This window comes from Mesocricetus auratus, unplaced genomic scaffold (genome assembly GCF_017639785.1).
Source record: "Mesocricetus auratus isolate SY011 unplaced genomic scaffold, BCM_Maur_2.0 Super-Scaffold_100676, whole genome shotgun sequence".
In the NCBI taxonomy this organism is placed as follows: Eukaryota; Metazoa; Chordata; class Mammalia; order Rodentia; family Cricetidae; genus Mesocricetus; species Mesocricetus auratus.
In genome coordinates this window covers 151,946,876-151,962,406 of record NW_024429266.1, presented here as the reverse complement: position 1 = coordinate 151,962,406, position 15,531 = coordinate 151,946,876, and the positions used below count along the sequence as shown (strand labels likewise).

Genomic DNA, 15,531 nt, shown 5'->3' with positions numbered 1-15,531 from the left:
CAGCGGTTTCCAAGGTGCTCAAGTTGGGGTGCCTGGCAGTAGGGGACATGGAGTGGAGTGTGTGTGGCTGAAGAAGGCACCTAAATGTATAGAGGACCCCTAAGAAGCTGGGGAAAAGAAAGAGCAGATCTGGGTCTCCTGGCTATGGGCATTGGGGTAGAATTTGGATTGAGTCCTCAGCGCAAAATGCTCCAGAGTGAATGGAGAGGGACCTGCCTTGGTCTGGGAGCCTGAGGACCTCCAGGCCACAGTGACAGGAATGCTGCTTTAATTCACATCAAGTGAGTGAGGCTGGCACAGAATCTTGTCAACTGTGTCACTTCTACAGCAAAGGATGCTTAGGAAAGCCGGTGTGCCATGGATTTGAGGACCTCATGTGGCAGATTACACTTGATTTTTACTTGTTTTTCTTAGGCTTATCTGTTTGCCACCATTCAAGACTGTTGGTGGCTTCAGACTTTAATGTGTACTAATCCTGGCACTTCACTACCGATGACAGAATCCCTTCTTGCCTAGGGGGATTTATTTGTGGGTGTTAGGACTGAGATGCCAGTACTCGGGACCAAGTTTGGATCTCCCAAAGCAGAGAACAGCCCAGCCTGAACAATTTACCCATCCAGCTGTTGCTATGGCATCCCACAGTCAGTGACGCACAATCGTGAACCCTGGTGTCAGCGACTGTGTGAGAAGCAGACATTTCTATCATCAGCCACCCAGAGTCCCTTTCTGAACTACCCTGTGTGGCTATGCTGACCTTCTTGTTTGGGTAGGCATTTATTCAGAGTGGCAGAGCCCCCTGCAAACCCCAACTGTCTTGGAGATGAAGATTTAAGTTGTAGAGGTCCATGAGTCCAGTAAGGTCCAGAAAGACTTGGCATACCAGTGTACACCAGCCTGAGCAGTCCTCTGCCAGCATCTGCCTTTCTTTGCTTGCTGAAGCCCTTGGCTACCTGTGTAGCAGGTGAAGCATGGAGACAACGTGATACCAACTAGGGTGACCCCACCTTCTCTTCTATCTTGTCCTTCCCCTTTTAAATCACTGCTCGTCTCTTGGTCTCTCAAACAACACAAACTATGGCATCTGGGACCTCGGCACATGCACAGTGAAGGGATCTTCTTAGCACTGAAGACCTGTCAACAAGTGTAAGGGTAGCCCTGTGACCTTATACCTGTTCCCCTCAATTTAGAAATCCATCCTATTCTGAGTGCTCATCTCCTCTGGAAGGAACCAGAGGCTTCAGGGATGCTTTTGATCCTCTGCTGCCTCTTCCCATGCTCACTGACAACAGAACCATTGTCAAATGCACACATACCACATATCACACAGGCACAATCAAAGCCTCCTGTATACATTTATACCCAGGCAGCCATCAAACACACATAGATATGCACATGAATTGACATACATGTATACCAACATGTGCACATTCATGCAAAATGAAGACATGCACCCATATCCACACAGGCACACATGCCTACCCCTAAGCTCACATAGTAATCTTCCTATGTATAGATGCATTGCCTCTGTGGATACATGCACATAAATCAAAGAGACCTCATCTTCTCAGAGTTTCTACAGCTTTCTGCTTCTTGTTTCCACATTGGCTGCTTCTGCTCTTGAACCAGCAATGCGACTTGATGGTGTTCGGGAACATCTTGGGAATGTGAGTTGAGGTATGAGCTGTTTTACGACAACTTCCCACCACAGACATATCTTGACTTGCTCCATGCCAGGCCCTGTGGCTTAGGTCTTCAAATGCTGCAGCTGTTCCAGAAGTCTCCAGTATCCCTGTAAGCCCCATGGTCAGCCTCATAGCATGCACAAAGCATGATTGGGGGTACCACATTGTCTTCATTGTACTTGCAGACAAGTAGCAAAAATGCAGCCATGGCAGCTACTAAGTGCTGAGCACCTAGGTTTTCTCTTTATTATATTCTTGGTGGCTAATCGTTGTTTTCTTTTATACTCCATATGGAAGTTAAGGCTCACACAGATTGACTTTAGAATCCACATAGAAGCCAGGCAGGAGCAGTGCTGGGCTCTATGCTAGAGATTGGCAGCTTGGGGCTCTGCTTTGTTACCTGGCATCTCCTGGCCTTGCAGCATCCTTGGTTGCTTTAGCTGATCTTAATAACTCTGCCACATAGCAAGAAGTCTCTGCCTGTGTGACCTCTGGGGCTGCACAGTGAACATGATGGGCATTTACTGAGTGGACAGACATCAGTGAGAGAGCCTCATGTGAAGCCAGGTAGAAGCCCCCTTCAGTGTGCTATGTGAGAGCCATTGGAAGGAACCATGTGTAAGTCATCTATGGCTGCATGATACAGGACCCCCAAATGACTAAGATAGCAAATTCATGCCCGTCTCTATGTTTGTTGAACTGCACCTACAGTTGGAGATACCCTAAGAGCAGTGCCAAAGAGTTCACACAAAAGACTTCCCTGTGGAGATCAGACTGGTTGCGAGTTCAAAGAGTGGCCAGATGCCCTGGCAGCCATGCAAAGCAATCAGAGGGGGACTCACAAAAACACTAAGGGGGGTCAGGTTATGGAGGTGTTCTTTGCTTTCTGCACTAAGATAAAACACTCTGATCAAAAGCACCTTGCGGGAGGAGAGAGTTTGTTTTAGCTTACAACTCTCTGGTCACAACCCGTCACCAAGGGAAGTCAGAGCAAGAACTGAAACAGAAACCACGAAAAATATTGCTTACTGACTCACTCACTGGATCACACTCAGCTATTTTCTTAAATGGTCCAGACCCACCTGCCTAGGGACCGTCCATCTTGCAGTGAGCTGGGACTTCCTACATCATTCATCCATCAAGACAATTCCTCTTATACTTGGCATAGGCCAGTCTGACCTGGGAAATTTGCCAATTGAGATTTCTTCTTTCCAGTTGATTCTAGGTGTGTCAAGTTGACAATAAAAACTAAGAAGTGCACAGATCCGGACATGTTGACAGCCAAGATTAGCCACTACAGGAGGACATATGGAATTGCTCAGGGTCAGAGTTAGTTTCTGTGTGTGGAAGCATCTAAGGCCTTTCAGTATTTCAGGAACAACCTAAACTACCCAGTCCCTCCTGACAGGGGCCTCCCCAGAGACTCACAGGACAGACATAACTAGAAGGAGGTTAGGATTGAGATGTATAAGATGTATATACATCTCCCTCTGTTGTCCCATGAATTCTTTCTCTTCTCTCCTTGCTGTGACCTAATGGCAAAATAAACTACAAGAACTCTTGGTCTCTGCTCCTGGGGATTGCATTTCCTGTAGCTGTGGCTGGCTTGTCTTCAGGCTGAGAATGGCTTCATAGATTCTTCAGCTTCCTGGTGCTCCATAGATTCCTTGTTCCTGGCCCGACCACTTGGGCCGTTTGGCTCTTCCCATACCCCATGACCAACCCTCTGTGTGACCCTTGCGTCGCGCTCTGATGCCCACACTGAACTGCTGCATAGGGAGCCTATTGCCTTTTGAATAGTACTTACACACCCGGAATATTTATTGCTGGGAACCTCAGTTGTTATTCCTATCTAAGGGTGTGCTTTCTGTGGTTTAGTTAACTATGCTCAGTCACAATCTAAAAGTAGTAAATGAAAATTCAAGAAAAAACATGCTATTTATTAACAAAAACACCCTTGTTCTTTAAAAATATTTATTTTTATTTGTGTGTGGGGGTGCCATGTGAGGAGGTGCCCACATAGACCAGAAAAAGGGCATTGATCTCTGGAGTTGGAGTTACAGGAGGTTATGAGCCACTTGATGTGGATATTGAGAACTGGACTTGGGTCCTCTGAAAGAGTAGCGAGTGCTCTTACACACTTAGCCTTCTTTTCAGCCCTCATGCTGTGTTTATAATTACAGACTAATCAGTGTGATATATCTTATACCCTTCTGCTCCAATTTTTCTAGGACATGTCCATGTATCTGTGCTGTATATGTTACCCCTTGTTAATAATTCATCAGCTGTCCCAATTATCAGTCATGTGGCAATATCACAGTGCTTGTATTCAAGTGACCCTCATTTAATTAATAGAGATCCAAGAACACGAGAGTAGTGACAATGGCAACTGAGATGCACCAAGGAGCAGCTGTTAAGTCCTTGCTCTGAGTGCAAAAGTAAAAAGTTCCTGACCTACTGAGGAAAATCATAGCTGAGGTATGGTAAGAATGAATCATTTGTCTGCAGTTATGGAAAGGGAAAAAGAAATCGGCGTGATTGCTGTCATACTTCAAACTTCAGAATTTATGGCCCTGATGCTTGAGTGCTCCATAAAGACAAAACAGGCACTAAATTACAGCAAGTGTTAGATCTTTCATCCCCATGACAAATGCCTAAAACCAAAAGTTTAAGAGAAGGAAAATGTATTCTGGCTCATGGTTTCAGAGGGTTCCATCCATGGTGAGCTGGCTGCCTTGCTTCTGGACTGTGGTGAGGCAGAACATTATGGCTAAAGGGTGGAGAGGAGCAAAGCTGCTCACATCTTGATGCCAGGAAGCCAAGAGGAGTAACAGGCCAGGGCCAGGAAACACACGCACCCTTCAAAAGCATAGCCCTAACAACCCACTTCCTCCAACCGGACCCCACCTTCTGCAGCCACAGAACATCCCAAATTTTAATCCATCAGTGGATCCATCAAAGCATGGATCAGGTCAGAGCTTTTAGAATCTACTAACCTCTGGAGACACCCACACAGACACCCCAGGGTGTGCTTTAGTAATCTGAAAAGCCTTATTCCAGTCAATTTATAGTTAAGCTTAACCACCACAGAAGGGTTGGTATCAGCTGTAGTTTCACCCATCTTCTGGGGCCTTAATGAATATCCACCATATATAAAGGGGACACTGTACCTGCTCTCCCTCTTATGGCTACTGGAAAGTTCATGAAGGAGGCTGAGACTGGTCAGAAAGGCATGTTCCTGGGGAGGCTGTCTGTGTGTGCTGAAGAGTTAGCCACAGGCCTTTGACAGGATAAGCCGTCTGACTTCAATTATGTACCTTATTATTTTTCTTTGCTTTCTGGTGATAAAATCCAGGTTGGAGCATCCAGTTATTAAATTCCTGAATACGTGATGTGGTGCTTTCTCTATAACCTGGGAAGCCTACCTAGGACTTCAGTCGTTAGCTGTATGGGATTTAACCCCAAATCACCTTCTTTAAGTGGAGAAAGAAGGTAGTTCTGTTGGCACCTTGTGCTTTTCATTCAGTGCACAAAAGAATCTAATGTCCAGATTCTTGACATTTAGTCTCATCTATCCTGAGAAATGGCTGTCATTGATTTCTGGGTTCTTTAAAGTAGAGATGGCAATGGGAATCACTCTGGGGACTCCTTCAGGGGACACAGGGACACCTTCTGCCCCTTCCTTACTCATTTACCCAGCTTCTGATATGCTCTCTGTGCAGCATATCTGAGCAAAACACACTTCCTGTGGGTTTGCCACCAACTCCTAGGATGCCATGGATCCAAGTAATAAAGAGAATGAAGCCCTAAGAGTTCCGGGAGGGGTGGCTTACAAGGTGGACTCGGGTGAAATGGACAGCCACGCTGTGCTGGGACTGGGCCTAGTAGCAGTCTGCTGTGCTAGGAATGGAACTCAGGAAGAGCTGAGGAGCCTGTATGTCCCTGCAAGTAGTATCCCTCAGGCCCCCTGAGTAGAGGATGTGCTCTCTAAGCGTGTGCTCTTTTCATTGCAGGTCTGAAGAAGAAAGCTCCCGCAGCATCAGGTATGTGTTTCACCCACCTTTTCTGTGTGTCTGTCTCAGGAGTGGTCTTCAGAAACCATGTGCTTTGATTTCTTCCTGTGGGTTTCTCTGCCCTCCAACCCCTGCTCTGGCCCCAGCCTGCTGTCTCAGGGACCCTGGCATGTTGTGTAGGAGCATACAAACCTGTGTCTCTAGTGTAGGCCTTTCCGGGTTTAGAGTAAGTTCTGAGCTACCTGTGTTGGTTGTTTCTCCTTGATAAGGCTGCTAGTGTCCTACTGTGCTTAAGCTGTGACTAGTTTGTGTTGTCACTGCTGGGGCTGGGATGGGCACAGTGTGATAAATCTTTAAGATGTTTGGTGTGAGACAGACTCTCAGCTCTTGACTGCTGTATGGGTGCATCTCCATGGGGCAGAGAACACAGGGAGTTTTATGTCCCCTCCTTCTCCACCTAATGAGCATGTGGATAGACATGGTATACTGTCTGCAGTGGGAACAATGACCAGGCCACAGGGAGGGGCAAAGCTAAGCAGCAGCTCTACATGTCAGGGAAACAAGAGGGTCACAGGGACCATCATGATAGGGAGGGAGAGGCAAAAAGGCAGCTTACGTGCCTGTGGGAACTGAACCCTTTGAGCCCCTGGTGGACTTCTAGGTCTCTGGGTAATGGCTGAGATGACTGGTGTGTAGTTCTAGGTCCTGCTTGGTGGGTGTGGGGTGTCAGTGTTGAAGAGTTCTCCAAGCACCCTGAAGATAGGACATGGGAGGGCAGAGGGACTTCCTTCCCTGGTCAGATGGGCAACAGCTAGGAAGAGAGTCTGCATGGAACAAAAGGCCTGGTTCTAGAGCTCCTGAGTCACCCATAAGGAAGCACAGGTATACCAAGAAGGGCCAAAGGGAGAGTCCTAGAAAGGCTGCGTGCAGTCGGGAGGGGATTAGCTTGGGTCAGACAATGCAATATCCAGCCCGGCAGCAGAGGGAGCTGACATCAAAGAGGGGTGATATCCTAGGAGACTGGGGCTGGCCAGGAGACGGAAGGAGGGATCAGATGGGTGACTATAACAACTTGATGGGACAGTCGGTGAAGCAGCTGAAGTGGGTCTATTGTGATAAGAGCAAGGACGCGCTGGTACTGGGGTTAAGAAGATGGCAGGTGAGAGAACCTGTGCACCTGTATCTCCTTTTCCAGAAGAAAGGGTGGATGTGAGATGATAAAAAAGGTAGAAAGAAATGAAGACACTACTAAGAGACCTCTTTGACAGCTAGGAGCATGTACATAGCGATCCTTCTGCATGAACCATATTCTATACTATTTATTAAAAATAAACAACAGTCTGAGGAAGAAGGAACCCAGTAAAAGTGAAGTTTTGACTTTGGAGTTGAGTCTGATTGATGTTTGGGGTGTGGGTTTCTTCTATGGACCCTAAGCAGGCTGCATACTACCTGCCTGGGGTGCCTGAAGCTTAAGGCAGATGCAGTGGATGCCAAGAACTGTCTTTGCTCAGAGTGAAGGTCACATGCCCTGATCCAGGACACCTCATCCTGTCTGGGGCCCTACCCAGTGGAGGGCCTTCCTGGATTCCTGTGATGTAAGCTGCGGCCTTCTGGCAGATTCTCTGAGCCTTTTTAACAGGGAGCTGTTTTGGGCATGAGAGCGTTTGGGAATTCATGTGCACCACTTTCCCCCAGGCAAAAACGTTGCAAGATCAGATGTATTCATTTTCCACAAATGAAATGACTCATTTTTTTTCTGAACAATTTTGCAAACGCAGGACTTTGGTCATTGTTCCTGGGACCATGTGTCTACTTACGATTCCATTTAGAGAGAGCTCTGGAGGCCCTGAATTTGAATCCTCTAATGATATTTTATTGGAGGGAGGGTGGCTTGGGAGAAAAGAGGGTTGTAGAATTTGGATTCTAGAGGAATGGAGAGATGCATGCAGTCAGGGAAAGAAGGCCGAGGCTGTTTAAGATGCAAACACTTTCCACAGGTCAACCTTGCACCTTTTCTTTTCCTGGCTGCTCGTCAAACCCTCGAGATGAACGTTGCTGTCTGTGCTCTGTAAGAGGACTAAATAACATTCAATGAGGGGTGTGCCTCATCTGCACAACCCACTTGCCTTATTGCACAGTCCACCCCACCCTTCAGACATCTGTGATTGCTCTGTTCTCCCAGCTCAAGGAAGTTGAGGGCAATGAATGCTACACAGCTCATCACAGATACTGCAGCCTTTTAGTGCAGAACTGCACGTCTCACTGCAAAGCCTTTGCACAGCACTGGGGCCCATCGTGCTTGCTGAAAATTCATACTCCCAAGGCCAGGGGTGCCTAACGGAACCCAGAAATTTGTATTAACAAACCCCTGCATAATTCTAAGAGGGAGTCTTTTGAGGGGATGGCTGCATTATTCCATTGTAGGTACTGTCCAAGGTGGAACACGTGCCCACTTCATAAGTATGAGCACATGAATGTGTGGACAATTTGCTTCTGACAGGAAAATACTGAATAAGGTGGCTCCACACAGCTTGTCCCTCTTCTTTGGGTCTCTGAACTGTGACATGTTTTCCAAAGGCAGCATCAAGCAGCTTAGGTTGGGAACAGGAACTGGGGGATTGCTCTGCTGGGGAATGAGTGGGCTATTCCTGGAGAGGCTGGACTTGGCATTAGTGAAAGCAATTTGACAAAATGGATCTGATTTTGGTGAACATGTCCCTTGCTCTATCCATAGACAAGATGGCCTTTTAAATTATCTACTTTCTTTGGCAGGAGGATTCTTCACTGTTGGGTTTGTCTTTCATCGCTGTGAAAGTACCAACCCACTGCCTTCTGAGTAACAAGATTTCTCATGGGAAATCTGATGAGGACTTTCTGGAGGAATTCAGGGAAAGCTCTTTCTTTCAGTGCCTTAGATGTTAGTAACATGCCCTGTGGTGTCTTAGGACACAGGGTATTTGTGAAAGTAGCACAAAGGCAGGTGCTACCATCCTTTTAACATCAGTCATACTGGTATGATGAAAAGGAATCGGATGCTGTACAGGTAAGATGATGACATCTTAAAGCTAAGTTCATAGCTTTTAAGACTCAAAGTGAAAAGGACATTGGAGCAACATACTGACTCTATTTTCCAAACAAGTAAAAATCAGTCTCCATTATCCACTGCTGTGAAAGCCTCCATGGTCTATCATCATCATCATCATCATCATCATCATCATCATCATCATCATCAAGGGTCCTTGTGGCCAAAAAAGGAAATGATCACTGCAGAATATACCAAGCTGTGATTGGTCTGTTTCTTGCTTTGCCTCCAGAAGGAGCCAACCAGGGGATTATAAACCATGTATGTAAGAGCCAGGCCAGGCTAAATTTCAGTCCATATAGTGGAACTTAAGGCTACATTTCTTATTTGCTGGATTGGGACTTTAAATTTTATTTTTTGGCTTTTTTTTCAAGCTTTTGTCTATTGCTTTCCCCCCTTTTCATTTTTATTTAGTTAACCTCAGTGGCATGGCTAGTGATAATGTAGTCAGTGTTGATGAAGCACACAGGTCAGGGAGGCCTGGTTTACAGGCTGCTCACCTGCAAGACGGAGCTGCTGGAGGGTTTTCAGGCAGATTGTAGATAGTTACACTGTGGTTCTGAAGTCCTACAACATCATCTTGGATGTTAGAGGCAATGCTAAAGCCAGTGACTTTGGCCTGGACACCAAGTGTATAGCCAGGTATCAGCTGCTCTGGTCCTGAAGAACAGATCTATGAGTCCTCCATTTTACTTCATAGTTACAGAATCTAGTCAGTTTAAAGGGACCAGCAACAAGTCCTCAGTACAGAGTGTAACACTACATATCCCCTTTCTGCACCATCAGTTCTTAATCTTGGACTCTGGGCAGAGGCCCACATGGTCACAGCACATTGTACCCAGTCACTCTAGCAAGATGCTCTCCAGCCACCCAAAACCCATAATCATTGTTGTAATGACTGACATGGTTATGCTCCTTGGAGGATCCAGGAGCCTCTACAGAACAGGAAATGGGATGAAGCAATAGCCATACATACCTCATGCTCCACCGTGACACACAGAGAGTAACTAGACTAGCCCACTGAGTGAGGTGAAGGACTGCCACTCATATTCTAAGAATATGCCACTGCCTTCTAGCCTGAAAGTAACACCCCAGACCAGGGAACTAAGTGGCTTCATTAAGAGGCAAGACAATGGAGATGGCCACAGAACCAAGATGTCAGATGGTCAGCTGCACTACTGCATTGCAGCTGCACTTTTTTAAAGGTCATGTTTTAAACTTTCTTTATATTTATTCTTTGTGTCTTTCACTTCACGCATCTCGATCCCATTCATTTTCTCATCCCTTCATATCCACCCTCTGCCCTTGCAACCCTCCCAATAAAATTCAAGAGAAAAAAGAGGAAAATCTCACCATGGAAGCTATAGTGATATACAGTGAGTCACACGGTAAACCCTTTTGTCCATATGTCTTTACTTGCATGTATTCATTGCAAAGAGTCATTGGTCTGGTTCGAGGCCTCTCGTTTCTGCTTTACTATCCATGCTGGGCCCCCACTAGGACTCCTTGATATCCTGTTGTTGCCCTGTGTTGTGGAGATCCTTCAGCTTAGGGTCTGCTGGACCAGCCCCTTCACATGCCGCACAGATCATAGATGGGGTGGATATTGGGGTGAGCCAGCTCATAACCCTGGTTCTGGGCCTGGGTAGTTGAGTGTTGGTCATCCACCCACTCCCCCCCCATCCTCGCCTCCAGGGTAAGCTCTCCAGCATTGCCCCCTGCCACTAGTTCACTCCTTGCAACAATGAGCAAGGGGCAGGATCAGTTCTCTTGCTTTCATGCCCAGCACTATTGTGTTGCCCAGGCAAGATGCAGGGGCCACTCTCCCAAGTGCTGCAGCTGGTGAGGGGCAAGGACAGCTCTCTTACTCTCATGACTCAGGGCCAGCTCCCCTACCCATCACAGGTTATTTGCAGCTGGTTCACCCATACCCTTGTCAATAGGGTCAACTCTGCTGAGCTGCCCAGGCGAGATGCAGGGCCCACTTTCCTGAGTGTGGCAGCTGGTAAGGGAGAGGGTTACCTCTCTTGCCCACCTCTCCCTGCCCTCCCCACCATATGGCAAGTGAGGATGGTATGACCAGCTATCCCACTCTCATACCCTCAGGGCCGACTTACCTGTGCCTCCACCAACAAGGTCAGCTCTGATTTGTTGCAAGGTGCAGGGCCGGCTTTCCCCAGTGTTGCAGATAGTAAATGGGAGGGTCAGCTCCTTCACCAGCTGGTGGGAGGAGGCACCTTTCCACCACCACACCACAGATGAGGAAGGCATATCTGCTATGCCCCTCTCATGCCCTCGGACTGACTCACCCCTACCCAGGCGAGGCCTGTTCTCCTGAGTGCTGTAACTAGTTAGGTGTTGTTATGGTCTTTTTTTTTTTCTTTTTTTTTTCTTTTTTTTTTTTGAGGCAGGGTTTCTCTGTGTATTTCTGGCTCCTGGAACTCAATCTATAGACCAGGCTGGCCTTAAACTCAAATTTGCCTGCCTCTGCCTCTTGGTGCTGTCTTTAAGGTTTTTTGTTTTGTTTTTTGATAGGGTTTCTCTGTGTAGCTCCGGCTGTCATGGAATTTGCTTTGTAGACCAGGCTGCCTTCGAATTCACAGAGATTGGCCTGCCTCCATCTCTAGTGTGCTGGAATTACCTATTTCCCAGCTTAGTTAATTTTTGATTGGCAGTCATTTGAATGACTTATGGGGTACACATGTTGTATATATACACCTACATACTGTGGGATGACTATCATGCACCATGTCTCCCACCTCCAAAAGAAATCCTGCCTTATATCGCTTATGCTAAACCTGAAGAGGATGAACTAGAAGTAAACAGCAGAAGATGGTGGTCAGAGGCTGGGGAGGGAGGATAATTCAGATAAGAGGAATTGGCTTAAAAAGCCGTGGTACTGCCGGGCATTGGTGGTGCACGCCTTTAATCCCAGCAGTCGGGAAGCAGAGGCAGGCGGATCTCCATGAGTTTGAGACCAGCCTGGTCTACAGAGTGAGTTCCAAAACAATACAGAGAAACCCTGTCTCGAAAAACAAAAACAAAAAAAAAAACAAAACAAAACCAAAAAAAGCCATGGCACTGCAGGATAACCAACCACAGTTAAGAGTAATGTCCTGCACGTTTCAAAGTCATTTGAGAAAATCCACTCTACGTGCCCCCCCATGCATTTTAAGTTGCAGAACAGAAAATGCTGAGTTCCCAAGGTCATGATACAGCTACAGGATGAACCAGGCAGGAAGTCTAGGCTTCTGTGTAGCTGGCATGCCTGAACTAGAGGTTTCCATTTAGTTGAGGAAAGAGGTGTGCAGATAAGGGGATTCTAGTCATGAAGGCATCAGCACGGTGCCCAACCTTTCAAAGCATCCCTTGCCAAGAGCACAAGTTTAAAGGCCTCTGAGATGAGGTCTACTGGAGATGAGAAGGCAGAGAACTGGAACACTTCCTCTTCTCTGACTCCTGCATTGTGGGGATAGTGACAGTGGTCCTTGATGAATTCCATTTCTTTTAATAATGAAGCTGGTGCTCCAGAAAGGTGATTAAGTTGTTCTCATCCTCAGGCCACACTTCACTCCAGCAGCTAGCGGCTAGCACTGTAGTATTGTGGATCTCCCAGAAGACTGAAGGAAAGATGACTCTGGAGACTTCCAAAGGAAGGCAGGCCTTGCAGGAGCGGCTGACCCAGAGCTGACTTGGGTGAGGAACAGTTAGGTTTGTGACCTGAAGAATGGAGAAGACAGCATGCTTTTCACTAAGAAGGTAGGAAAGGGCAGCCATGCCTGAAAACCCGGAAGTCTGTTCAGGCTCATAGAAGGCCTCCTTGCAAGTCAGACATGGTGGCTTCTACTTCTAATACCAGAACTCAGGAGACAGAGGCAACAGTTCAGGCTGGTCTGGAAAAACACCAGCTGCTTTTCCTTGACCTCCAAACTCCTGCTGTGGTATTTCTTGGAGGGCTTCTGCTTTGCTTTGCTGATTCCTATGCATAGGGCATTGAAAACAATGTGATTTGAGGCCATTTAAGTAATACTGCAGTGAATACTTGGGACACAGTGGCTGTCACCATCTGTGAGAGGCTGGCCTCCTGGAAGGACGGCATATAGTGCAGTTTCTGAATACCTATGGACCTCAGCAGAGTTGCTCTAGGTGTATGTGTTTACAAGGCATGCAGATGAGCCTGGGCCCATAGCATCCTCTCCCTACATGTGGACACTGCTCTGATCCTTGCTAGCAGGATATACAGGAAATATTAGTTATGCCCAAATTGGACAGCATCTGTGTGGCCTGCCTGGTAAGGAGCAGAGCTGGAATATTCTTACTTCAGGGAGGATTCACTGAATCTAGAAAATATATGATCTTCTTTTTGATTTTTACAAGGGCTTGCAGATAACAGTTTGTCTTGAATCTCAACGGATACTTTGAGCTCTTCTCACAGCATCGTCTTTGGGGTGAGTATAGGCATTGAGGCTGCCTGTACCTCTACACATTCTCTTGTGGAGTGAAGTGTCCCTGACCTACCTGTGCCTCTTCTGAACTCTGCTCTCATTCTTACATTCTCTGATCTGTCACTGTCTCCCATCAGAGAGTCCCAGGGCTGGTGTGGATTCCCATCAGCCCTGCGCCAGCATTGTTTAGTGATTGATGCCTGCTGACCTATGGTTTTCAGCTTATCGGGAATGATGGATCATATACACAATCCACCAGAAAAACAGACTCTTACACAGCGGGAGCTCTGACAGGGGGCAGTTAGGAGTGGGAAAGGGCTCCTGGTGATTGTCATCAGCTGTCCCCATTTCTCCCTTAGACTGCCGCACTTGCCAGCTTTCTGTGGCTGTGACAAATGCCTGGGGTGAATAACCTAAAAGAAAGGATTTCCTGCGGCTCAGGGTTTCAGAGGTCTCAGTCCAAGATCACCTGGCCCTGTTGCTTTGAGCTTGTGCTAGCACAGTATGTCATGGTGTGTGTGGGGGGGGGGGTGGTAGACTGCTCATCTCCTGGGAGGCAGAGAGGAAAATGAGGGGCTAGGGTCCCATGCTTACTCCAAGGTCCACTATTATTTGTCTTTCACTAGGCCCTGCCTTCTTGAGTGCCCACCAATCCCAGTGGCACCTTAGGCTCACAACGCAGCTTTTAACACATGGGTCTTTGAAGAACACTTCAGATACAACCATTGAAAGTCCCCCAACCCCCTACGCCTGACTTGTAGCTGGAAAGATGGGCGTCAAAGACAGCCTGCCTCCCTCCCCTGAGCCAAGTTGTGGTTGGCAACTAAACCTCAGTTGACAGTTTATATTACTTCTGATCTTCCTTTGGAGAAAGGTGGTTCCCCCATCTTCCCTGTGCTTGTCTTGCTGTTGGAGAGAGAGAGGTGAGGCTCAGATGTGGCCATCTGGTTGGAGTGAGGGCAGCTTTTGACTGACAGAGCCATCAAGCAGAGGAATTTTCTGGCACAGCCTGGGAGGAACTGTCTGCTCCAGATAAACATAGGGGAAATGCACACTTCCATTCCCTGCTGTCTTCATTCTCATCCTGGCTATCCCGAAGGCTTGTTGGGGATTTTTCTTTGTTCTTCCTCTGGGACAGGCTACTCCATGGACTGCACTTCCTGCCATGCTCAGTTCTTTTTCCCCAGGGATGACGACAGTGGTACCCGGATCCTTTCCCAGCCTTATCCTGGCTTTCTGCAGAAGACTCACTGGTGAAAGCTGGTCCTCCAGCACAGCACATCCAACATCTTCTGGGGCAGTGGTTGCTTCCTCCTCCCACGCTGCACCCCAGGCTCCCCCAGAGATGGAGCTCATTTTGAAATAAGCCACACTGCTTCTTTTCCTGCTAACACCTGCAGTTCCTAATTAAATAACTGGAGGTGGGGAACAGGCTGCAGTATTGTAGCATAACTGGATTATCACTTGAGAGAAGCCTCTGGAACTGCCATGCTCCCTGCTAAGCTGACAAGTTGAAACAGATTCAGAGGTAGTGCTCAGGCAGGCCAGTCTGAGCTGCCCTCTATAGACCTGGTGTTGCTGACCTCCAAGTGGTTCCATCTTCCCTTGAAAGTTCTTGCTGGCCCTTCAACCCAGTGTATAGGAGCTTAAGAATAGGAGTGGCAGCATGTACTGGGGTAATCTCTAGTTAGCATAGGACTGTTCTGTGCTATGGAAAATGAGTGACAGCTCCTTGTCTGTTCACTCTCCAGTGTCTGAAAAAAGATTGACAGGATGGTGTGTATGGTTGAAGTAGTGTAGGCATAGCACAGGGAAGGAGCCTGGAGAGCAGTTTTCTACTCACGATTCCAAGAAGGGGCAGTGCGTCTGCATAGGACCTCACAGAGCACCAGAGTCTATAGCAGTGTACAAGGGAATGGGATACCTAGGGCAAGAGCTGTCACTGTGCCCTGGAGGAAGGAATGGTGAAGGGGATCAGGCTGGGGATAAGGCTAGTTTGAGTGACTTCTTTGAGCTCTGTAGTATGGGCTGTTTACGGAGGATGGGTCAAGAGCAAGTGGCCCCATTGTGGCACAGGTGGAGACTGGATAGATTAGTTTATATTTATAAAGTACACCTCCAAGAGGATTCCTCTTATAAGGGATAGGTAGGTGATAAGAGAGTCAGGAGATCAAGGCCAGGGAATTCCCATCACCAGCTTCCCCACAATAAGAAGTGTTTAGCATAGACACAGAATGGAAACCAGAACACATGAGGCTGTGCTTCCAGTGTCACCTCTTCAGAATAGCCTCTACTCCCTGCCTCATCAA

General features: G+C 47.4%; 1 protein-coding gene across 5 annotated transcripts in view; it reads left to right on the top strand.

Annotated features, from left to right (window-relative positions):
- Iqsec1 (IQ motif and Sec7 domain ArfGEF 1) overlaps positions 1-15,531 on the top strand; it is a 331,555-nt gene that overhangs the window by 111,125 nt on the left and 204,899 nt on the right. For all 5 annotated transcript variants that reach the window (XM_040737278.1, XM_013114175.3, XM_021227800.2 and 2 more), the window contains exon 2: positions 5,696-5,725. In XM_040737278.1, coding sequence (XP_040593212.1) covers positions 5,696-5,725 — 30 coding nt within the window. The remainder of the gene's footprint in view (positions 1-5,695; positions 5,726-15,531) is intronic.